Source organism: Astyanax mexicanus, chromosome 3, assembly GCF_023375975.1.
Source record: "Astyanax mexicanus isolate ESR-SI-001 chromosome 3, AstMex3_surface, whole genome shotgun sequence".
In the NCBI taxonomy this organism is placed as follows: Eukaryota; Metazoa; Chordata; class Actinopteri; order Characiformes; family Acestrorhamphidae; genus Astyanax; species Astyanax mexicanus.
This window is the reverse complement of record NC_064410.1, coordinates 6,901,566-6,928,245: the sequence shown is the minus strand read 5'-3', so window position 1 is coordinate 6,928,245 and position 26,680 is coordinate 6,901,566. Positions and strand designations below refer to the sequence as shown.

Below are 26,680 nucleotides of genomic sequence, written 5' to 3'. Positions count from 1 at the left end.
ATAGGCAAGCTGTCAACTATGCACCTTGATTTAGGGCATCAGTGTGTCTTTACTATCGTAACGACAGGAAAGTAAGCCTGTTTGGGCAGCTCATACCACATAAAAGGCATGTACTAATACTCTTCATTAATCATAGGTGCATTTTAGGCTTAACATGAACACAACATCAAATTTGAAGAAACGTTTGGGACTTTGGCACCAACATAACAGAAGGTGGAGCGAAGCTTCCAGTAAAGTCAGTTTTGGCAAAACTGGTTGTCATTAGCAGTGAACCCCTGCTTGTGGACTGTTGTCTAGGCTTAAATCAGTCAGTGGTGCATTTCCAGACAACCATGCCCATGCCTTATAAAGTGAGTTTTGTCGTCATTTTTATGTTGGGGCAGCGATTCTGAAGCTGCTGAATGTAACTAATAAAAGTACTTGTAATCTAGATTACTACTTTTAAAATCAAGTAATCCAAATTACTTAGTTTAAAGGGGTAATCAGTAATCAAATTACATTTTCAAAGTAACTATGCAATCACTGGAGCTGAGCACATGTTGCACACCAGTGTTGCCACGACAGCAAAGAACAACAGTGCTGCACTACCAGACCACCATGCCATTTGGTATAGATATAAATCACAAGCACCGTTGCTATTTAATGATGCAGGTGCCAGGCGTGAAAATAGACTATTGGTGGGGTGTAAAAAAAAATAGCAATGAGAATTGTGATGCGTCTCGCACAGGGTGTAAGATAGGGGCCTCAAATCAGTCATCTGATTTGAATCTAATAGAATACCTCTGAATTTCTGCTAAAAAATCTGCAGTCATTTTGTGTTGTAATTAATCAACATCAACATGGACCAGAGTTTGTAACAGAGACCATGCAAAAACCTAAATTTCTGCTGTTTTTAACATTTTGACAATACTTTGACAATTTAGAAGATCATTAAAAAGGTACTCTATTTCAGTAATTCAGCTCAAAATGTGAAACTTATATATTATATAGATATATTACACACAGAGTGATCTATTTTAGGTGTTTATTTTTACTTTTATTGTTGATGATTATGGACTACAGCAATTGAAAACCCAAAAATCAGTGTCTCAGAAAATTAGAATATAAGATCAATTGGTACTTTTGGCAGTTTGGGCAGTGTGCCAAGTCCTGCTGGAAAATGAAATCTACATCTCCATAAAAGTTGTCAGATGCAGATGGAAGCAGGAAGTGCTGTAAGATTTTGTGGGAAAACAAAACTGCACTGACTTTAGACTTGATAATAAAACACAGTGGATCAACACCAGCAGATGACATGACTCTCCAAACCATCACTGATTGGTGGAAACTTCACACTAGACCTCAAGCAGTTTGGACTGTGTGTCTCTCCACTCTTCCTCCAGACTCTGCTCCCTTGATTTACAAATGAAATGTAAAATTTACTGATGATCAGTGATGGTTTAGAGAGACATGTCATCTGCTGGTGTTGATCCACTGTGATGCGGCTTTCATTTTCCAGCCCACACAGCTTCTATCTCTGATCAAACACAGTGTTTAAAAACTCCAGCAGCACTGCTGCATCAGACTCACTCACTGTACCAGCTTAACACACATTAACACCTCATACACCACCACCATGCCACCAAACCACAGTGTCACTGCAGAGATGAGAATGACCCATTACCCAAATAATTGCTGCTCTGTGGTGTTTTTCTCTCCTATGGGGTCATGATCATTGAAGAACGTGGTGAAAAGAGGGTTATAATAAAGTATACAGAGAAACGGATACTACAGAACTACAGTCTGTAATTATAGAACTACACACTGCTCCTCTATGATCAGTGGAGCTGATTAAATGGACAGTGAGAGTGGAAACAAGAAGGATGTGGTTTTATATTTTAAATAGCTTATCGACATATGTGTATAGCACAAAGCAAACTTTCAGAAACATATTACTTTTGTATTAGAAAATATGTAATATACAGCTCTGGAAAAAAAAATTGTTTCTCTAATTTTGCTATTATATATATATATGTATATATATATATATATATATATATATATATATATATATATATACACATATATATATATATATATATATTGTAATTTAGAGCATTTATTTGCAGAAAATGAGAAACGGCTTAAATAACAACAAAAAAAAAAAGACCTCAAATAATGCCAAGAAAACAAGTTCATATTCATAAGAGTTTTTAAAGTTCATAAATCAATATTTGGTGAAATAACCCTGGTTTTTAATAACAGTTTTTATGCATCTTGGCATGTTCTCCTCCACTAGTCTTTCACACTGCTTTTGGATAACTTTATGCCTGCACTCCTGGTGCAAAAATTCAAGCAGTTCAGCTTTGTTTGATGGTTTGTGATAATCCATCTTCCTCTTGATTATATTCCAGAGGTTTTTAATTTGGTAAAATCAAAGAAACTCATTTTTCAGAGCTATTGTATTGTATTGCATTGAATTGTACTGTATTGGATTGAATATAATTTTTATTTTTTTGTGCATTGTTACAGTCCTAGCCCATATGCAGACGTTTACAGATGTCTCACACACACACACACACACACACACACACACACAAACTTGTTTCCTGCTGCAGATGGTTATTTACGGACCCTACAGCAAGTGTGTTGCAGTCATGGTTTGTTGATTTCTAGGCACACAGAGCAGCTTGGCTACATGTGGCAAAAACTGTTCATTAAAACACACCAGCAACAAGCCCCCAAGCTAAGGGGGTGTATGTGTGTGTGAGGGGGGGGGGGGGGGGTACCTTAAAAAAAAGCTGCCACTGATCACAAACACACACACACATACACATGTATATACACACTCACACACTCCACAGCAAATGAGAACCAGCTGATTCCAGCAGAAAACAATGCAGCACTATGACCAGCAGCACCAGTGAAAACTTTAAGAGGATTGTGCTCTGCAGTGCTGGTGTTGGTGCTGGTAAGACGCTTACAGCAGAGTCTGTAAGCTACAAAAAACAAAACAAAAAAAACAACAGAAGAAAGATCCATGTGTTTCCAACAACGGCATCAGAGCAGCTCCACAAGTGTTTATTATAAACTGCAGTTTATTTGCCGTCTTGAATTCAACCGGCGGCCAGAACGCACAGCTCCGGAGACGCTGCAGCCCAGCGTGTGGTGACGCATGGAAGTGTTGAGCTCAGAGCGAACCTCACCTCATCAAAACCTCTTTATTTACACGGTCTCTGATTACACCGCTCGAGAGCAGTAACCACCGGCTGCGTTGTGTGAACATTTCTTGATGAATGGATCAGTAGAAATGGTCCAAAAGGGGTCTAAGATCAAACGGTGGAGGCGGAGATGTGGGGTTCTGATTATCAGATGGTGCACAGTGCACTATACAAACTCGAACCAGTGCATTGTTCTGGTCAAAACAACACTGAATGTCTTTAACAGACTACATGCTCCTGTGGGGCCTTGTATGGGAAGCCCAATGGGAACAGTACGTTTTTTTCAGTGGGTTCCATTAGTGCTAAGTGGTATGATCAAAATGTATATCAGTTTTTTTTTTTTTTATATAATTTTATTTATTTATTTATTTTTTATCCCATTTTCTCCCAATTGTCAAGGCCAATTACCCAACCCACTCATTAGGACCTTCCATAGTGTTTATGAAACTATGGTGCCTCAACACCAGGAGGGTGAAGACTAGTGATGGGACGATCCACATATTTTTATTTTTTATTTTTTTAGCTCTGATCCGATTCCGATATAAAACAGATACTTTTAATTTATTATAAGTACTATAATTTTTAAGGTTACATAATGAGGCTGAAATGGACCACACAGCCTTTGAAGAGTACACACAGGTGCATTTAATGTAAATGCATTCCAAAGTCATTCATTTGACACACTTCATATACAATGTTTTACAATCTATTTTACTTGGTTAAAAACACTCATACAGCGAGGAACAGCAGCAGGAGCTCCTCAGATAAAGTGCTGTTGTCATTTCTCTCCAGGCAGGACAGAGTGAGATGAGCATTTGGCTCCACAGAGCTGAGCTTCCAAAATGTTAGCTTGCTATACTTGTATAAATGATTGGCTAGTATTAATTAGCGAGCTGAAAAAACTCACAAAAATGTCATAGACCAAAGAATAGACCAATAGGAATAGGAAAGCTCCAAACTGCTTTTTTTAGCGTCTCCTAAAGTCGATTTTTTGGATTTACAAAGTAAATTTGGAGAATTTTAAGTGATGAGTTTGAACAAATGAACACTTAAACTACTAATTAACAACAAATAGATGACTTTAAATAGTTAATATGAATGTTCACAAGTAGATGCTCTTTCAGGAACATGTACAAATTCATGCAATCAAGTCCATTCAAAAATACACAACTTTCTGCCCTCCTGAAGATTTATAGTGTAGGGAAAGGCCCAAGCCTCCAGACACTCAGGTGCCTGAGTGTCAGCACCAGTAGCGGCATGCTGCGGTCAGAAGGCGCTCAGATCTTCCACACGTGGCCAAAATAATGAGCAGTCTGTTAGTGCAGGTGGGCAAAGGCCTTAGAAACAACACAGAGGGGGAGGGGGTGGCTGATATATGGGGTAATGAGTTTACGATGGGCAGAGAGAGAAGGGGTCAGATGGTAGAGAAGAAAGCCGGATTTCTGCAGTCAGAGACTGGAATAGTGGAATTGCAGCTGAGCCATAGTTGAGAAAGTGATTTAAAATAGCTGCACATAGCTGCAAGAGCATGACCTTCTGCATGTGGGATATTCTGGGTAAAGCTGGCTTGTCTGGGCTGGAAGACGGCTGGGTGTGGAGAGCAAGTCAAAGGTCAGCTGCTGTTGCAACCCAAGGCACAGTGCACCCGCAGTGGAGTCAGAGGTCATGCAGGCAAGCGCTTAGTAACAGCTGCTGACGGCCCAGGTTTTAGGGTCTGCATCGTCTCCGCTGAGTGTAAGGACTGAGTGAAGCAGATAAAAATGAGCACATCTGTTTCATTGCTGGTACTGTCTCCATATTATTTGACATTAGGAATTACTAAGTATTATTAGCACCAAATATTAAGGCTAGAGATGCATACATGCCATTGTTTTTCCAACCAAGTACAAGGACAGCTCTGAAGAAAAAGAAGAACACTTAATGAATATGATCAAGAGAAAGATGGATGATCACAAGCCATCAAACCACCAAACTGAACTGCTTGAATTTTTGCACCAGGAGTAAAGGCATAAAGTTATCCAAAAGCAGTGTGTAAGACTGGTGGAGGATAACATGATGCCAAGATGCAATTTTCATTTTACTTTAACATAAACCTATAAATAGTAAAATCAGAGAAACAGTTTCATAAGCCATTTTTTTCCTCTTTCTTTTCCTAATTGTCTCCCATTTTTCTCCCAATTTATCTGGCCAATTGTACCACCCATTCAGCTGCTACTAAGCTGTATATCACTATATCACGCCATCACTAGTAATGCCTCAACTCAAGGAGGGTGAAGCCTAGCACATTCTTCTTCCAACACAGAGGAGACACAGCCTCGTTTTGAACTGCTGCTGATGCATCATTGCCAAGTAGCATCAGAGCACGCTCGGAGGAAACCACAGCGACTAGGTTCCGATACATCAGCTCACAGATGCCTTGTTCTGATGGATATCACCCTAGGAGTATGAGGAGAAAAGAAGGGGAAATGCAAAGACAGTTGAGCAGATACTTTTGGAAATATTTAACGTATTTATGATACGTTGCCAACATTAACCTCTAGCCTCTAGATATTTCCTAGGGTTACTGCCCGACCGTACCGCTCTGACCTGCGGAACTCCTTGCTGTGCCATCTTTCACCATATCATTTTGGGCGCTGTAGCGTTTGCTGCCAGGGTATTTATTCCTAATCACTAGCTTTGAATCTGGAGAGCAGAACTCTGGAGGAGAACTCTTCCTCTCTCCGAGCTTCTCTCCTCTGCGGCTCCGAGTTAAAAAGGAACCGCAGGAATGGGCTGGCATCTGAGTCAGCAGCTCCGGCCGGCCCACAGAAACGCAGCGCAGCCGTCAGCTCAACCACTTCACTCACGGACAGGGGCTGCAGGAATGGGGTGGGGGGGTGGATCCCTTCAACATCTGGACCCCGCCGCATTCCGCGCTAATGGAGGAAAGCTTCATAAGCCTCCGTTCTGTCTGCCATCCCCACCACTTCAGAAAAGAGGGGAAAAGAAAGAGAGAGGAGAAGTGGAACTGAGGGACAGTTCCAACATCTGGTGTCAGAAGAGTTCCACGCAGACGGAGAGCAGCTCTCTCTCTCTCTCTTTACTCTACAGAGTCCCAGCTCAGCAGGTCAGCGCCCGTGAGCTGAAGCAAGAGAACAACACGATTGCAGAAAGAAAGAAAAACAGGTCACCTTACAGACCTGAGGGACCTGCCGCACACCGGGGGTCCTGGGTCGGCCGGCTCCGGTTAAAGCCAAGCATAGCTGGAGAGGTTTGCCCAAGACTGGAAAGGCCTTTTTTTTTCTTCATTTTCATTTTGAGCAATAATGCTGTTGCCTAAGAGCGCAGATGTGATCCGGAACTGTGAATCATCCTCGCTGGCACAGATCAAACATAGCACTGCCTCTGAAAAGAGCGCACCGGTCCGTTTCGGACGTGGAGGACACGGATAGGCCTTTCCTTTCATGATAACTATTTTTGTTGGGCAATATACTGTATCATAAATGTCAATAAACAATCTTATTTTAAGGTCATTTTATGCCATTATTTTTATATTTGGATAATACAATTTATATTTAGATAATACAATTTGTATTTATGTTCAGGTGTTCAGTAATCTGCTATAAACTTGCTTATTTGATGTCCAGCAGTGTATGAAACATTGTATGAAACACTATTTTGTTATAAAGACAAAAGTATGGACAATACCCCTTCATTGCTTATTTGTGGAAAAAAATTACCATAAAAGGAAAATGTGCAAACCCTATGAACCTTGGTTCAGATTTGGTCAGAACTTTCAAGTGTGAAAACACTATTAATGCTTGATTTTCATCTGTAATGTACTTGCATATTTGGTTTCTGACATTTTGTCTAAAATTTAAAGAAGAGGTAAATGTGTATATACGATTTAGTCTTTAAATATTTAGATATTAATTAACTATTTTAACACGTTAAGGTAGAAATGATCTTATAGCTTTTTATATTTCTGGAACAAAAGGCCAAATATTTTATTATTATTATTATTATTATTATTATTATAATTATTATTATATCCTAAACAATCTTATTCTAAGGTAATTTTATGCCATTAATTTATATTTAAATAATGTAATATCTTAGCTAATGCAATTGCTCCCTTTTAAAGAACACCCTTTAATTAATTAACAGTTAATAATCAATAACAATCTGAGGGATTTTTTTTTGAGACAATTCATAATGTTTGTTAAAAGTTTGCAGTATATTTTTACATGCTTTTTTTTCAGGCCATATAACTGAATATAATTCAATATATTTACCTAAATTCAATAATCTTGCTGACCTAAATATTGCCCATAATGTTTTTCTTAGCAAGAAGAGCCAATTAACATCAATTAACTAACATACATACACTTAGTTGCTTGACTGTGGTTGCTACATCTTCTACAGCTAGCTGTGTAATTTTGTCTACGATTTAAAGAAGAGGAAATCATGCATATACGATTTATTCTTTAACATTTTAAATATTAATAAATTCATTAATTATTCCAAACTTTAGGGTAGGAATGCTCAAATAATGATCTTATGGCTTTTTATAGTGCAGAAATAACTCTTTTAACAATATATATTTTTTAAACTTAAACGTTATGGGCTGATAGTACACATAATAATACACATTTGCACATTTTCTATGAAGAAAAGTAGCAAAAGAAAGCAAAAATACAATTAGCCATTTAATGACCCAAATCTGTCATTAATACACAGCCAAGTATCTGAACCTGCCAAGAAAATCATTGGCTAGTTTTTGCCTTAAATGAAAGAAAAATTGGGCGAATTATGATCTCGGCATGGTGTGATGCTTGGGGAATTTCAATACTTAGCCTTTTTTTTTTTTTTTTACTTTTTCTGTAATTTATTTTATACCTCTCCTTAACAGATTGAATTTCGTAATGTTGCTTTTGTGATTACTGGATTGGTAGGAAAGAAAAACTGATCTAAAAATACTGACAACAAATTAGAGAAAACCTTGGGTCTAGCATAATTAAGTATATTATTTTCCTGTTGTTTATATTGAGTGTACAGTGGTATGAAAAAGTTTGGACACCAATGATAATTTTGATAGTCTTTCTTTATAAATCATTGCTTGTTCAGTTCAGGAGTCTCATTTAATTATATAATTAGAGAAGTAAAATGAAGTATATAGGATTAACAGAAAGTAGAGCTGGGCGATAGATAAAGATAAACGTTCAATTAAAAAAAATATATATATAACAGATTTTCGATTTAAATCGATTTTTTTCCCCTACTAAAAATCAAGAGAGGGGGGGGGGTTGCGCGCGCAGAAGAGAGGGACGGGGCTAAGCTCACTCTAAAGTACGGGAGCTCACAGGGGATTGTCTGAGGTGAAAATGAAAACTCAGAGAAAATCAATTTTCATAAAAAAACACATCGTCCTTAACTGTAAATTCGAATTAATCGATAAAATCGATTAATCGCCCAGCTCTAAAAGAAAGTGTGCAATAATTCTTTAAATAAAATTAGGCAGGTGAATAAATTTGGGCACCCTTGTCGTTTTATTGATTAAAATACATTTAGCACTAATTATTGGAAAACGAAATTAGTTTGCTAAGCTTGTTGACCCTTGACCTACATACACAGGTGAATACAATTATGAGAAAGAGTTAAGGTGGACAGTTGCAGGATTTTGCACTCTTTGCATCTTCTCTAAAGAGTGGCAACAACTCTCAAATGGCCTGAAAACTAAGATTGTTCAACAACATGATTTAGGGCAGGGGTGTCCAAACTACGGCCCGCGGGCCATTTGCAGCCTGTTTCCTTTTTTGGAGCGGCCCGCGAGGTATTTTAGAAATAGAATGAAAGTTGGCCCGCTGTCAAGCAGGTTTTATAATGTGAGATTCAAAGTTTGAACGCTAGGTGTCAGAAACGGGCCAAAGAGTCTAAAAGCGGAGAGAGTGTTCAGTTGTAGCGCAGAAAAACGGGCCAAAGAGTCTAAAAGCGGAGAGGGTGCGCAGTTCTAGCGCAGAAAAACGGGGCAAAGAGTCTAAAAGCGGAGAGAGTGCGCATTTCTAGAGCAGAAAAATGGGCCAAAGAGTCTAAAAGCGGAGAGGGTGCGCAGTTCTAGCGCAGAAAAACGGGGCAAAGAGTCTAAAAGCGGAGAGGGTGTGCATTTCTAGAGCAGAAAAATGGGCCAAAGAGTCTAAAAGCGGAGAGGGTGCGCAGTTCTAGCGCAGAAAAACGGGGCAAAGAGTCTAAAAGCGGAGAGAGTGCGCATTTCTAGCGCAGAAAAATGGGCCAAAGATTCTAAAAGCGGAGAGAGTGCGCATTTCTAGTGCAGAAAAACGGGGCAAAGAGTCTAAAAGCGGAGAGGGTGCGCATTTCTAGCGGAGAGGGTGCGCATTTCTAGCGCAGAAAAATGGGGCAAAGAGTCTAAAAGTTGCCGTGATTAAGGAGTTTAATATTAAGACATCATGAAATTAAACATCAATTTGAAAGTCAAGTAAAATGGTGTGTAAATGAAAATAATCAGGAAAATGTATTATTTAAAGTGGTATATTTCATTATTTGTTTTATTACAGAGTGTGGCCCGTGAATTCAAATATATTTCTCCTTCTGGCCCCTAAAAAAAAAATGTTTGGACACCCCTGATTTAGGGGATAGATACTGAAGGAAAATCATTAAAAATAAATATCAGGGGTGCCCAAATCTTTTTATACCATTGTATTACTCTCAATGCTCATCTTCTCAATGAACAAAAGTTAAAAAAAGAAGAATAAGGTACAACCAAAAGGAAAGAGAGCATGTACTATGACTGGACGCTCTACTCTCCAAATCCACAGTCTCAGAATGTACTAACTTGCTAATCTCCGCAGTATAAGCTGGTCCAGCCGCACAGCTTCTGAACAGCCTGACTGTTGACTCTAAATGTGGCCAGTGAAGCGCATGCTGAATCCTGCTGAATCCCTCCACATCCCCCTGAAAACTGGCCTCAACAAACCGCAGGCAAATACCAAACAGAGGCTTCCAGCCTCAAACTGCCATTCTTCCTCTACCCGCGCTGCCTAAGACCACTGTTTATCAATCTGCCTGACCTACCAGCCCTGAGGACACGGAGCGAGGAGCACACGCTCCGCAGAGACACGCTTCTGCTTTGTTTGGAGTAAAGAAAACAAAGCCACCTCGTATCAGCGCCGCGTGAAGCCGTGCGAGTTTGGCAGGTGCGCAGCAGGAAAATAAGAAAAACCCTGTTTTGAGAGCGAGGTGGGCCTCCGCCCAGCACTCATCACGCGTATCGGCCAGCGGCTGCCCACAGCGGCTCAGCGGGACTCGGACCCGCACTGGGTCGAACAGAAAACCGTGTGTCATTTGACTATCTAACAGCAAGCCTGCTTCAAACTGCTATCGCTTTGTTATTTGAAGGAATATATTGAAGGAAAAATTATCTGAGAAGTAGGGCTGCACTGATTAATCGATATAATCGACGATGTTTCTATCATTTTTTTTGAGATGGCAGAAACAATCGTTGACTAATCGAAAAAAAATAAAAAAATAAAATAAATAATCGTCAGATTAGTCGACTACCAAAATAATCAATAGTTGCAGCCCTACTGAGAAGTTTTTACCTTTTATTTAAGCAGATTAGCTAAGGCTAACTTTTTTATAGCCTTTTTAGCATTGTACTGGCGCTTACAGTACAATTAGCAATACAATTACACTACGATTAGTAAAAACTGCATGTCGTCCCTGTCCAATGAAAAACAAGTATCTCCAAAACAGCAACTTTACAGTAGAGAAAAAACCTTAACTTTTAATAGAAATCAATGTAAAAAGAGTTTTTTTAAGGCCATTTTAGATTATTTCTATCGGTCCATTCATGAGGACATTTTGAAACAGTGTAAAGTTAAGTTCAAAGTTTATGTGTTCAAATTATGTAGTAAACCAAAAATCAACAAAAATGGAGATACTTGTTTTTCCATTGGACAGCGACAATATGCTTACCGAAGGAATCACATATTTACTGTATTTTTTAGATTAAAAGGCGCACTATCAATGAACGTCCATTTTTTCATACATAAGGCGTACCAGGTGATTATAAAGCACAATAACCAACACTAGTAAGGATGCCTACATGGAAGTGAGCAAGGGTGATTTCCCTCTAATGGGGAAGCTCGGGGGAAGCACCTAAATAAGCAAAAAAATCATTTTTTTTCAAAGTCAAACAAGCACTAAATGTAAATCTACACAGATTTCTCTCCAATATTTTGCCTTAGGGTGAGTTTTCAGTAAAGTTTCTCCAGCAAGTTAAGTTCTAAGGCTGGGTGCAGCAGCATGATTAGCATTAGCTGCTAACCACATTGCTAGTTGGAAGTAACTGGGCTCGATAGTGGTACACTGAGGAACCCTGAGTGTTCTGGTAAACCAGGGCGCTATGAGCTAGCAGTTTGACATGGTAAACTCGTACAGTCCAATATACTCGCCTCTAAATAGCTAAAAAGCTAGTGCTGCAGTTAACGGCTAATGCTAATGCTAATGCTGCTGCACCCAGCCTTCGTGCTGGAGAAAGTCCACTTTAGCAGAGTGGCTTTACTGCACTTTAACACCTGACTGATAAAATTCATACATAAGGCACACCAGATTATAAGGCGCACTGGCGATTTTTAGGAAAATTAAACGATTTTAAGTGCGTCCAATAAATATGGTACTTCTTTTCAAATAAACTATAGCCATACTTCAAGAGGTAAACGTAGTTGCTCCTTTTGTTGATAGCTGTGCTATCATGTGTGTACTTAGCATGTTAATCCATGGCTAGTACTTTAGCTCAGGGCTAGATCCTTAGCTTGCAGTTAATTGTTAATAATCTTACACCCTGCACAAGGTGTGTTGCGTTGCTTATTGCTATCTTACACCTCACAAAGAGAACAGTGTGTTTTCATGCCTTTCACCTGCATTGTTTAAATAGCAACAGTGCTTTTGAATATATCCACGCTTATGGGCAGTGAATTGTCAACACAGGTGCATGCCCAATGTGTGTACCCCCCTGCTTGTTATGCACTTTACTTGGCCATGTTGAGGTAGTTGCGCCATTGAAATAGCAATCCATCAAAGTCAAGAGCACACCTGGCTCAAGAAAAAAAAAAAAAAAAAAATTATGTCTTTAATTTTTTTTTTTGTATGCTATTGTATTATTATTATCTCAGTAGCATTTAATAGTCTTAAATTGACAACATATTGTTTATATTGCAATATTGCAATCATTTCTGATTGTGACTGGTCTAATCATTAACCATATTAACATTGTACATCCAGTGCAAAACTAAAACACCAATCCTCAAACACCAAACATGTCTTGGCTGATCAACCATATAGGTTTCTGGGTTAGAGGAGAATTATGTAAATTAGATTTTTGTGCCAATCTATTCCCTTAAAACACGTGGATTCCCACCACCAGAGATGGTTTCTAATGGTTTCTGAGGTAAAGATATCGGTTACTAAATATAAAAACATACATTTTCCACTCACTCATTCAAAACAAACACACGCTAAGCGGAGGACGCATTAATAACCCTTTACCACGAAACCACGGCAGCGGGAAGATTGAGGAGGAAAACATAAATGGAATATAAATTTGTACTGGGCAATCCAAGAGAGAGAGAGAGAGAGGAGAAACCAAACATTCCTCGTACCAGACAGTGAACGAGGGTCCACTCCAGGCCTGTGGCTGATCAGTTCGTACTGGAAGGCCGTGATTTTCCGGCTGATGTCCCTCTGGGGGACGGCCTCGATGAAGAGCGCCCCCTCCTGGATGTTGAAGCAGTGCACCTTGCCCTCCGCCTGTTGGTTCTCGCGGAGCAGCAGCCGCAGTTTGCCCAGTCGGTCCAGGTAGATGTGGGTGCCGCTGGACTCGCGGGAGGGTTTGATGCAGACGGAGAGCTGGCCGGCGGCGGGCGAGGCCGTGTTGGGTCGGACGTTGACGATGATGGCTCCTGTCGGGTACAGCCACTCCAGGGAACCCTGCGAGCACCGGAGGTACACCTGCTCCACGTCCCGCGTGTGTCCTTCATGGGTCAGCCCACTGCGGGATACAGAGAGTGATTAGGGTTATTAGAACTGCTCATTAAATCAAGTAAAAATAAACAGTACAGTAAAGTAAGGTTACATTAATATTAGTGCTGGGTGGTATGACCAAAAATGCATATCATTGTTTTTTTTTTTTTGATAGTTTCATGGTATATCACGGTATTTTTATTCTTATTTATTTTATTTTTTTGGCATGACTTGGTTTTTATATAGGTATGTGAGTTACTGTCCTGTTTGGAGTACATATAATATAAAACACTATAGCTTTAAATTAAGGCTTTGATTACTACTGGGTTTACTTTGTCCCATAAAATCACAAAATATATGAGTTAATGAAACTTTATTAACAGAAAAACAGCTAAAGAATGTAAACAACAGACCTTAAAAAGAGATAAACCAAAATCTTTAACACGACTTCCTTTACAAAACTATTTTAATAAATAGTTTAAGCCATTAGAGGCCTTACAGTATTAAAATCAGCCACATTTCCCTTCTATCTCCAGTTAACAAATAAATGGAAAAAATAGATCACTCTGTGTGTAATACATCTATATAATATATGAGTTTCACATTTTGAAATAAATTACAGAAAAAAGATAACTTTTCAATGATATTTGTTTAGATGCACCTGTATAGATCACAAGACAGTGCAGTGTTCCCTGAAATAAATATATATTGGGACAAACAATAAACTAATTCCTAATTCCGAACTGGAATATAAGAAAAAGGTCACTGCAGAGGTGGAAAATACTACGAAATAATTTTTTTAAAGGTTAGGACATGTTAATAAACGTTTTAAACAGGGCTGGTATGTTTCATTACTTTAAAAAAGGAGCATATTTCAGCTATTAATGGAAATAATATGGTTTAGGGTTTATCGGCACTTTAAAATTGAAAGTGGTTATGTTAAAAAATATATATATATATATATCTTAGATTTTAGACATATTGCTTTTATACTATGCTTTTTTTTTCTAATATCTGATTTAACCAATTGCAATATATCACCTTGCTTACAGTATCACTATATATCCCAGTATATTGAGGTCTTGCTAATACACAGTCCAAGTAACAATAGCCATGAAACAATGTGGACCTGTAGAATAAACAATAAAAAAATATATCCATGAAATCAAAAGCAAAAGCCATAAGCAGAAAATATGTACAAGACGCATCAGTACAGCTGGTTTCGGGGAAACCCACACTTCATTACTTATTGTTGAGCTACTGTAAAAGTCTTCTGGGATGTTCACACCAGACACCAATTCCTGCTGGACTTTAGTGAGCCGTTATCCGCACCAAATCACAATAGATGGAAATATAGTCGGCTTCAGTTTTATATGAAAGCTCTGAGCATCAAAGGAAAGCCTGTGCTTTACAGTAATCTGCCAGAACGCTTTGTGTCTGAACCTCCTCTACGCCAAGCCGCATGTGGAGGATTGTCTCGGGTCGGGGCTGAAAGAATGCAGTTAATATCTTCATATCCTCTTGCACAAGGTGTTACAGCCATGCGCGTGGACTGCTGCGTGACCCCGTCACATGCGGGCCTCGGAGCAGGCAAAACAGACGCACACACACACACACTTAAAACATATCCTGCCTGTCAGCGAGCAAAACAATCATGGGTTGTGTTGCCTTGATAGAAAATTATGACTTTCGAAACGATACCAGTCTAAATGTATTGATACAGATTCTTAAACGATACAAAAACGAAGTCAAAAAACCTAAAATATATCAGAATTTAATGGAATAATAGAAGATAACTTTTTATACTACTAATAAAAGAAAAAAATAATAAAAGATTAACAATTTGATAATGTTTATACTTCATGTTTATATGTTCAATTAAATTAAATTTAATTTAAAGTTTATAGAATTCCTCTGATAGCTATCTTAGCTGTCTGTGAGCTGCTGTAAGCTGTCTGAGAGGAGAGAAAGCCCCTCCTAAACAGAAATTCTCTGAATCTCTGAAATCAAAGTTCCAGAAAAGAACCGAGTCATTGTTCAGTAAGGCATTTAAAAGCTGGGAGACATTTAAACTTTTAAAATCTGCTGATATTTTGTGAATTATAATATGATCTGTGTGATTTTTGGACGCTTTGAAGAACTTACATGATGGGTTGAGTGTAGATTCGACTTACTGATCGGTTCAGGAATCGAGTGCAAATTCGAATCAATGATTCCAAAAAATTGTTTACAAGCCCATGTGTTGATATCGGGCTCTGAGCTGGTGTTAACATAAACACAGCCAGAGGGGAAACTCAGAGATGACACAGAGCCCTACTTAGACACTGGATTATACTTCTGAATGTATGATTGTGCTGAAAACTGAGAAATAAAGCAGTAAATCAGTCACAGAACGTTACTTTGAAAGAAATTGTATTGTTTATGTTTCTTATTCAGCGTTTTCACAAAGGATTAATTACAGATCCTCATGATTTAGAGAGCAATGGCAGTTTAGAAACAGTATGATAACTTAGCCATATATATAGTTTATGCTGATGTTTTGCGGCATTAGGCTATTTAGTATTGATTTTTTATTTTTCTATCACCAGTGTGCTATGTACAACACTAATCACAGGTTTGGGTAGTTATCACAATTCTGTTAATACTAGGCATTGGCTGATCCACTTTTATTCACTTTATTAACAGTATTCATATGTCACTGTAAAACCCTAGTTATAATTAGCATTTATAGCATTATAAGTAGCAGTTCAGATGAAAAACAGCTCATTTCTCTTTAGTGTCTTTTAGCTTTGCTAAACCAAAACAGAGCTGACCTATCATTTTTAACAGTTTAACAGTGGTTTTAACACTTGCCATGTGGAGGTTTTCTCAGGTTTCTGCTTTTCTCTTTATATGTATATATATTTTATATATATATGCTTTTCTAGATATATATATATATATATATATATATATATATAATATCTCTTTGGTGTCCAGAAGCTTTGGGTTAAGTCCAGTGCGTAAATTGAAAAATAACGCTCTAAACTAGTCTCTAAAAGATACTTTAAAAGGAAAGGTTATTATTGTTAATAGAACACAGGGCATCTAACAAAGCAATATTATCATGATACTGTGATTCTGCGATACTCAATATAACGCAAGACAATTCTTAACGGAATACTTAACGGAATTTGTGTTACTGAAGAGGATAAAATGGATTTATTGGTGTCAGATTCATAGAATTTGACAACCAATATTGTTCACCGCCTTCAAGTCAAACTAGGGGGTTTAGAGCAGCTATGTTTCAATAAAAAGATATATACTAGACCTTTAACGATAAGGTATCGCAAAACAAAACGATACAATACAATATATCACGAAACATTGATATTTTGTCCCACCCCTACTGAGGGCACTGTGATTTAAGCATGTCCTTTTCTTTAGCCAGTACTGTTCTATGTAGATTATACAAGCTGTGTGAGAATGGGTGCACTTTAAAGTAGCTGAATTATCTCCTCAGAATGGGAGACTGGATTCTTTAGAAAATACAGTGCATCATTAAAAGCAGCAACCCTCCCATTCCCAACACACACCGACACGGACACACTCTCATCCACGCTTTCTTTATGTCACCAATCGCTCCCTCCAGCGCTTTGGCAAGGCCGTGGGCTGGCGCTCTGCCTCGGGCAGGATTTTTGAAACCAAAGTCAATGAATCCCGGGGACGCGCCGGGCCCCGGCACAGACGAGCGCTGAAACAGTAGCCGGGGCCAGAGCATGCAAGTGCAAATGCAGGTCACGCACCCAACCTCCCCCAGCTTTCAGCTCCTTAAAGAGACTGGAAGCTCCCCGTCCCACACAAAAAGCCCCTCTCCACTGCCCCGGCTGCCATCCTCCACAGGGCTGCGGCCCGAGCCCAACGGCTCACTTCCAGCTCCGCTGAGAAAAAAAAAAGAGCCATCTGCCTCCAGGGGCCGGGTCTAAAACCCAGCGATAATTACACCATGCTCACTTTTAAACAACCTGCCAGTTTAACACAGCCCTATTTAATACATTAAAGCAGAAATCTGGCAGATTCTGTATATCAGCTTTTAATGTGATGTAATATCTGCTCACTTTCAGAGTTCAGGGTTCATTCACTTTTTAACCAATACATTTCCATGACTTTTTCAGGACTTTTCATAAATCTTTAAAAATAAAAAAATCAGTGCAGACATGGACAATAAAACCAAAAATCTAAAACTAAAACTATAATGACAAAAAAAAAAACACAATCTTTAATAATAATAAAAAAAAAATATGTGTCAGATTAAGACCTCCATTGTGTAGGGCTACATTACTGAACTATCTCTGAATTAGCTGATGCATTTGTTAGCATAAAATAGCTTTTCTTAGTCGAAAAATGGAAACACACATTTGTAGATTATATATTTGTAGATTTTCATGACTCTACAAAAACATTCTGGGTATTTTTACTTTTCCAAAACTTTTCCAGGCCTGGAAATGACTATTTCTTAAATTACATGACTTTTTGCAGGTTTGTCATGACCGTACAAACTCTGAGGGTTCGAATAAAGCAATAATATATGAGAGGGAGTGCAGAGTGCTATAATGTGTAATATTGGCACTGCGGTGCTGCTGTCGTAGACAAAGTGCGAACATTACACGTTATAGCACAAACCTAGAATGTATTATTGCGAAGACTGTGTACCGCAGTTCCATTATCGCTGTTTATTAAAATATTTTGAATTGAAGATGATGAAAAAATGTGATATGTTTGGTAAAAAACACTCCACGAGTTTAAATAGTTCTATTGCTGCTCTGTTTGTAGCTGCGCTGTTTGGCTTGTGTTTGGTTTGTAAGCGCTGCATCGTTGCTATGTTACCTGTATGTGGTGGAGTACTAAATGAAGCGCTTCGGTTACAGTGCATTACTGGCTGATAACGGCACTCATAGAATGCCTCTCAGCCAATCAAATTGCAGGGTCGGAACTAACTGTGCTATAATAATTTATAACAAGCATTATAATGACATGGTCAAATCACATTTTTTTCTTTTTTGTTCATTGTTTTCACATTTTTATGTTGTGCTTTGATGGCTTGTCTATTGTGATGGTAAAAGTGTTCAGAGTCTAATAAATATGTAAAATTTGTTGTTTTAAACCTGCTTCTTCTTTGCAAAGCAAGTAAAAAACATATTAAGGCTAATAAAAAGTAATAAAAAAAGTGATTAAATTAAATCTGTGAAAGAACAAAAAATTGCACATCCATTGTTTTTATTTTGGTACATTCCTAATTTAACTCTAATAAATGTCAAGATTTAATTAACTGCAATGCCTGTCATTTGTTCAGTGTTTTAGAATTAAACTGTTGATCGTTTTATTGCTCTATAATTAAGCCATTAAGATCTAAACAAAACAATCAATCAGAGTGGTTTGGTTTGAAATGCTCTGTTCCAGACAAAGAGACTAAGCTGTTCACTGTGGTGGTGAATGGAACAAGTAGTCTACAGAGTTTAATGCTTTTAAAATCACATCCCTGGACATTATTATATAAAGTGGTTATGAACACACAGCCTGTGGCCTGAGACGCCTTGTTTTGCAATAGTTCTGAGATGAGATTTTTACTTCATTTAAAGTGGAGGGATACAGGGGGTGTGTTGCAACACAAAGTAGCCCCTACAGAATTCAAATTTAGCACCATTATATACAACATTACATAAAACTTATAAAATGTGTGCTGAATTCATGGTGACTTTGACAGCTATCACCATCAATGGACCATCAATGAACAAATTAGAGCGAGGTAGAGTAAGGCCAATCGAAATAGAGCAAGTTAGAGGAACAGTGAGGTAGAACAAAGTAGAGCGAGGTAGAGTAAGACCAATCGAAATAGAGCAAGTTAGAGGTACAGTGAGGTAGAACAAAGTATTACTACACAATACAACTTATTGTGTTTCACATCAATATGGAGATAAGCAAGTGTAACCACACATCACTTTCCCTCATTATTTATTGACCACATTGTGCATTGTTCCCCCATTAGTGTAGGTACTATGCAAAGGCCCTTTTTTTCTCTAGAAAAGGTTTTACACTAAGCCCTAATCTGAATGACTTGAATGATGATTATTTCTATCTAAATAGCATTGCATATACTGTGTTTATTAGCTTTAATGCTAACAAAAAAACGTCATCTGAAACTAAGAATAGTTCATTTCATCATCATCATCCAAAAAAACTAAACCTGTATATCACCCCATCCCTATCTGCCTCGCAGGCTCCAACGATCCTCCCAGCTTAAGATGTGGAGCGGCTGAAGACGCTCAAAACGCTCAACCAGATGGATCTGTTACCAAAAAGGAGCCATGACGACTAAAATGGACGTGAATAACATGGAGGGAGCAGCACATGTGCAGCACAGGCCCGAGAGAGCAGCTCCTCTTTAATTAGGAGAGCCTGAAACACATCAGCCTTGTGTGCTGTAATGAGAGATTGGCTTAAGGCTGGGCTAATCAACACCAGATTACTGCTCCAGACTGAAAGAAAGTACTTTGTGTTCACTCTCGCACCGCTGGGCTTCAGTGACACTGGTGAACAAAGCCATATAGTATATTGCCCTTTTTCTTTTTATGGTGTCCAGTAGTAGAAAAGAGGAGAATCTAAAGGAAAACTCCATCATTTAACATTTTTTAACTATTTTATTTATTTATTGTATGTTAAAATGAGAACTGCAGTCACATTAGAGGTGGGCGGTATGGCTCTAAAATAATATCATGATATTTCATGGTATTTTCACGATACCGATACTTTTGGCGATATGACAAAACATTTTCTAAATTAGAAAAATTATAGATATATAACATAATATATATATATATATATTTTAAAAGAGATATTAATTATTTATAATAATTTTATTAGATTTGTATCAGAAGTCAATTGTCCAGAATGTCATGATTCTAGTAATGAACTCCAAATATCTCCATATATCCAGAATTAAAGTAAAATAAATGATACTGGACAGATATAATCTGCCTCTAGTAGATATATAATTGGAAATTAGAACCGCGTGAATTTTTCTTTTGCTAAAAACATAATTGTGATATATTTGTCATAATTAGGGGTGGGTGATATGGCACGATATTTCAGGGTATAATATCATTCACGATATTCACATTTTTTGGCGATATTATCACGTACGATACGATATGGGACACCACTAAGTCACATTACATTTTATATATGTTTTTCTGGGTAATTTGTATACTGTATACTATTTGCAACTAAACCAAAACCAGTAATGCCAAAGTCTACCAAAGTCTATAACTACAAAAAAATTATTCAGCTTTTATTCACTGAATCCAATTAACCAAGACAAATTGGGCTCCCTCTCTGAATAAACCCTAAACCATGCAGTCGTTCAAAGGTCATCAAATGCAGGTTATAGTGCGACATAATTTACCACAAAAACGAGAAGTATCTATACAGTCATATCTGCCCACCTTCTCTGTTTGATAGTAAGGAAGTGAATAACATGAAGGGAGCAAGCAAACCCACTCACAAGCACATCTATTGCTAGGCATACATAAATATTTACAAAACTGGGATTGCTTCTAATTAGATTAGCAAGATGAAAAAAAAAAATCACTTTCTGACAAAGTGAACTGTTTTTTTATCATTAAAATTTCAGGATGAATGGTTTAACTGAAATGCCCCAAAGTGACTTGAAATGAGCTACTTCTGTAAAGATGCCACTTGTATTAGGATAAAATGAATGTTACATGATATTTGACAATACTGTGCAATGTTTTTTTTTTTTTTTGCAATAAACACTGCCTGGCCAAAAAAGAAAAAGGTGCCACCTTGATTTAAATAAGCAAATAATCTGGGGTTGATGCTGCAGTTGGTCTGCAGGTTTAGGTTCAGCAACAGTATGTGCTGCTGAAAGAATAAGGTCATCTGACTACCTGAATATACTGAATATAGACCAGGTTATTCCATCAATGGATTTATTTTTTCTTCCCTGATGAACACGGCCATATTCCAAGATGACAATGTCAGCATTCATGAGGCTGGAATTGTGAAAGAGTTCAGGGTTCAGGGAGCATGAGATCATCATTTTCACACATGGATTGAGAGAGTTTACCACGGAGTCCAGATCTTAACCTCATTGAGAATCTTTGGGATGTGCTGGATGGAGAAGAGCTGCTTTGTGCAGTGGTCAGACTCTACCATCATCAATGCTGCTGCAAGATCTTGGTGAAAAATTTATGCAACACTGGATTGAAATAAATCTTGAGACATTGCAGAAGCTTATCGAAACAATGCCACAACCAATGGTCCAACGAAATATTAGAGTTCTTTGAACTGACAAAACAAGTAATGCCAAAGTCTACCAAAGTCTATGAGTACATTTCATTAAATTCAACTGAATCCAATTAACCAAACAAATTAGGCTCCCTTTGTGAATGAACTCTGAATCATGCAGCCAATCAGAGCTCATCAAATGCAGGCCATAGTGTGACATAATTTACCACAAAAACGATAAAGTATCTGCAGTCATATCTGCCCACTCACAAGCACATCTGTTGCTAAGCATAGATAAATATTTACAAAACTGGGATTGCATCTAATTAGATTAGCAATATAAAAAGTAATTTCACTTTCTGACATAATGTGAACTGTTCTTGACACTGCAAATTATTTACACTGTAAATTTCAGGATAAATGGTTCAACAGAAATGCTCCAAAATGACTTGAAATACAATCTTTTTACATTGAAAGTGGAAAGGGTTTCTCCTTCCTTCTGTAAAAATGCCATTTTGGGAAACATTTTTGAGAAAGTTTTTTTTTTATATGACAGTGATGAGCCATCTTTGAAAGCACAAATGCAAAAAAAAAAAACAGTTAACTGTTTACAGTGTATTTAGTTGTGTTTCCCCTGTAGAGGAGAAGCAGTGGGAGGCCTGGGCTGAGGAAGAGATGAAGTCACACTTCAGTAGAAATCTCAGAATTAGATTTGATGGAATTAGTCATATGTCACCAGCTGGACAGTAGATTGTTAAGGGGAAATCAGAGTTTAAATATAGAAAGGTTGCGAGAATTAAAGAACACACACTTCAAAATGAGACCACCTTAAAATTATGATTTTCTTTGATTTTACCAAATTGAAAACTTCTGGAATATAATCAAGAGGAAGATCACAAACCATCAAACCAAGCTGAACTGCTTGAATTATTTCACCAGGAGTGGCATCAAGTTACCCAATAGCAGTGTGTAAGACTGGTGGAGGAGAACATACATGCCAAGATGCATGAAAATTGGGATTAAAAACCAGGGTTATTCCACCAAAAAATAATTTCTGAACTCTTAAAACTTTATGAATATGAACTTGTTTTCTTTGCATTATTTGAGATCTGAAAGCTCTGCATCTTTTTTTGGTATTTCAGCCATTTCTCAGCAAATAAAGGCTCTGAATTACTATTTTTATTAGGAATTTGGTAGAAATGTTGTCCTTAGTTTATAGAATAAAACAACGTTCGTTTTTCTCAAACATAAACCTATAAATAGCAAAAATCAGGTCAAGTTATTAGTCATGCAAACTAGGACTAAGTAAGAAACACATTTTATTAACAACTTATACTATTATTTCAAATGAAAAAAATGGTAGCTGTGTGTTAGATCAATTTTTATTGCGAATATGGATTATATGTTTGACAATTTGCAAGAATTTTAAGAATAAGTATGTCAGACTTGGAAATAGGGTTGTTTGAAGGACAAATTAGTAGTTCCAGATATTTTAACCCTATATAGCCCTAAACAGTATGATATAGGCCTATTTGTTGAGGGAAAAATATCAATAAGCCTACTTTTTGTGAGCTTGGGAGTCCCTGTTGGTAAGTTATATCAGTCTAAAACTTGTTAAGAACCACTGCTTGCCTGCATAACGTTGCCCTGAGGCAACAAAATATAAAAATACCGGTTTTAGTGAGTAAATAAAAACTAAACAGCCAGAATAGACGTTTTCAATATTTTTATACATCTTTCTTTACATAGACCAACAATTAAAGGACAGTGTAATAAAAATAAAAAAAATCAAAAAAGTAGTTTGTTGCCTGAGGGCAGCATCATGCCATGTAGAGGGTTAAGAAACAGTATTAGTGTTAGTGTTTATGTAGCTTAGTTAGTTAAATGTATTATTACTTAACTAAGTTAACTAATAAGCTAGATTTTTTTAGTCAGTCTTAACTAAGTTAACTCACACACTAATGCAGTTTAATGTTCTACAGCCAGTCCTGGTCAGCAACAATTTGTATCCTCTCTCTAAACACACACACAGATTAAATAAAGCCCCTACCTGCCCCTCCAGCTGCACTGGTCGCTGGAGTACTGAGAGAGCGCGGAGCGGCACAGAGCGAGAGCCGCCAGGAGGCACGCCGAGAGCGGCCAGAGCATGGTGGCCTCCGCGCCCTGCTGCTTTCTTCTCCGGGGGCTTTTCTTCAACTCGGGGAGCGGAAAACCCAGCGGCGAGACTCCGGCTCAGCCACTACATCTTGTTTCCATCCGAACCGGTTCTCTCTGCTCCAGCGGGTCCTACAGGACTGTGCGGGCTGAGGGCTGCGGTCCTGCTCCTCGGTTCTCCTTACTCCATGTCCGGAGAGGAGCGGAGGTTCGGCTGAAGTTCTCCTGGTTTTGCTGTGTCTCCGAGTCGCTGCTTCTCCTACTAAACTCTCCCCAAACTTCTCCGCTCAAACTCCGGCGCAGCGCGCTCTCCGCCCGTTCTCAGACAGGCCCCGCCCCCGCACGGTCTGATTGGCTGGAAGAAAAGGGGGTGGGACTAAGGGCCTCCTAACTTAAAAAAATATATATATTTTATTTATTTTATTTTTTTGTGGACTACGGAGCCCCTGAAGAGACATGTTGAAGTTTTTTGTACGTAAAAAAAGTGGTGAGCACCAGATACTAAGTGGTGAGCACCACATATTAGCCCTTTCAGACCCTGAATCCACTGAAATGGACTGTCTGCTATCGTATTTTTTGTTTATTCTTGCATTTAACACATTAAGGCTTGTGGTCCAACAGAATTGACATTTATCAGCCAATCAAACAGTAGCTTAGCCCAATAAAATTGAACAAAAATAAAAAATCACATTATTAGTTATTTTTACTGCTTTAGGATGACTTGTTAAATTAAAAAGTTAATTAGCAAATGTTAAACAAATGATTACACTACAATTAACACAAAAACACAATATAGATAGATAGATAGATAGATAGATAGATAGATAGATAGATAGATAGATAGATAGATAGATAGATAGATAGATAGATAGATAGATAGATAGATATAGAAAAGTGAATTCTTCACTAATTTTTACCACTCCAACATAATTCAGGTTTGAAAGGGTTAAGTGGTGAGCACCAGGTACTAAGTGGCAAGCACCAGATACTAAGAGGCAAGCATCACACACAAAATGGTGAGCACCAGATACTAAATGGTGAGCATCAGATACTAAGTGGTGAGCACCAGATACTAAGTAATAAGCACCAAATACTAAGTGCTAAGCAGATAGAATATATTCTCTGGTCTGTACCAGTGACTTCACACATTGTTTGTGGTGCTCACCACTTAGTATGTAGTGCTCACCATTTTTATTATGTTAAAGTACTCCGTCTCCCTCCAGGGGATCTGTAGTTGCCTGATCTGTAGTTGCCAGATACCACTACACATTTGCTGTGTAATGCACATGCCTGTGAAGATGAAGCGAATTCTGGCACAGAATTCTGGGACCCAGCTGGGCTACTCATACAGGATCCATATGAACATGTTTTTTGGGGTAATGCTATGATGCTCTTATAATGCTATGTTAACTATACCTTATGAAACTTTATCAAACTGGTTTATTTAAATATATGGACCCTTTATATTGTATTCTAAAGGTATAAACACTGACTGCCTTGTTTTCTTTAGTCTTTTGTGCTGTATCTCACTCAGCACTTGTCAGGGGATTCTGCAGGGTCTTGTTAAAACATGTTACTGTTGTATTACCAACCACAGCGCCATGGGTCACATCACTGTGTCTAATCTTCTCTTCAGGAGTGTGTCAGGTACATTAAATGCAGGTAGTAGAATTGAAAACATACTTGTGCATCTCACAAAATTGGAATATCATTGAAAAGTTACTTTATTTCATTAATTTAGTTAAAAATATTTGAAACATATATTATATAGATGTATTAAACACAGAGTGATCTATTTTAAGTGTTTATTTCTCTAATTGTTGATGAGTATGGCTTACAGCCCAAGAAAACCCAAAACTCAGTGTCTCAGAAAATTAGAATATTATATAAGACTAATTGAAAATTTTGGGAGTGTGGGCAGTGTGCCAAGTCCTGCTGAAAAATGAAATCCTTAACTCTACAAAAGTTGTCAGATGCACAGGGAAGCATGAAGTGCTGTAACATTTAGTGGGAAAACAAAACTGCACTGACTTTAGACTTGATAATAAAACACAGTGGACCAACACCAGCAGATGACATGACTCTCTAAACCATCACTGATCATCAGTAAATTTTACATTTCATTTGTAAATCAAGGGAGCAGAGTCTGGAGGAAGACTGGAGACACACAGTCCAAGGTGCCAAAGTTTCCACAATCAGGGATGGTTTAAAAAAGACATGCCATCTGCTGGTGTTGATCCACTGTGTTATATCAAGTTATATCTGATATATTAGCCAGATAATATAGTGCTGTGAACAAACACTGTCTATTCTGCTCCATGCTGTTTACACACTAAGACACTAAAGGTTTCCTCTATCCAATTTCCTCTATTGTGTATTTCTTTATTCCAGCGTCCCATGTTGGTTTTATCTCCAGTCAAACATACAAGTGTATACTAGTATTTTAATTGACACCACTGATATAAATATAATTGAATTTTACATTTCTTACATTTATTCTTGTATTTACATTAAAATATCTATTGTAAAAACTTGCGTCTTAGGAAGAAGACATGTGCTTAATCACAGAATATTGTCGTGATTAATCAGATAAAAATTTTTAATCAAATTTAAATCAGATTTCAGCAGTGCCGGGAGTCAGAGAGCATCACTGATAAACAGCTCTGTGCTATTTTTATTTTTTTTGCCTTGTTTTCCGGTCCGTGTTCGAGTGTGGACAGAAGAAACCCGTTAGACAGGAGAAACCTGAGCTGCCTAAAACAGTTATTTCGAAGAAGTTTCATAAAGACATGGTGTTACAAGTGTGTGTGTGCGTGTGTGACGGTATTTGTTTTGATATTGGCACACGGTTGGCCTGCTGTTGGCTTGACACAGCTCCGCCTTAAGCAAGAAAGACCGCAAGTTACAACAAGCCGAGGGAATCAGAGTCACCTGCTGAACTTACACCTGCCTACTGATGTGTGTGTGTTTGTTTGTGTGCGTGTGTGTGTGTGTGTGTGTGTGTGTGTGTGTGTGTATATGTG

General features: G+C 38.0%; 1 protein-coding gene across 2 annotated transcripts in view; it reads right to left on the bottom strand.

The window, feature by feature from the left end:
* metrnla (meteorin like, glial cell differentiation regulator a) overlaps positions 1 to 23,962 on the bottom strand; it is a 50,415-nt gene extending 26,453 nt beyond the window's left edge. For both annotated transcript variants that reach the window (XR_007438319.1, XM_022668004.2), the window contains exons 1-2: positions 23,554 to 23,962; positions 12,857 to 13,245 (exon numbers count right to left, since the gene is read on the bottom strand). Coding sequence is in view for 1 of the 2 variants with exons in the window: in XM_022668004.2 (XP_022523725.1) it covers positions 12,857 to 13,245; positions 23,554 to 23,651 (487 nt within the window). In the remaining variant the exon portion in view is untranslated. The remainder of the gene's footprint in view (positions 1 to 12,856; positions 13,246 to 23,553) is intronic.
* Positions 23,963 to 26,680: the final 2,718 nt, after the last annotated feature.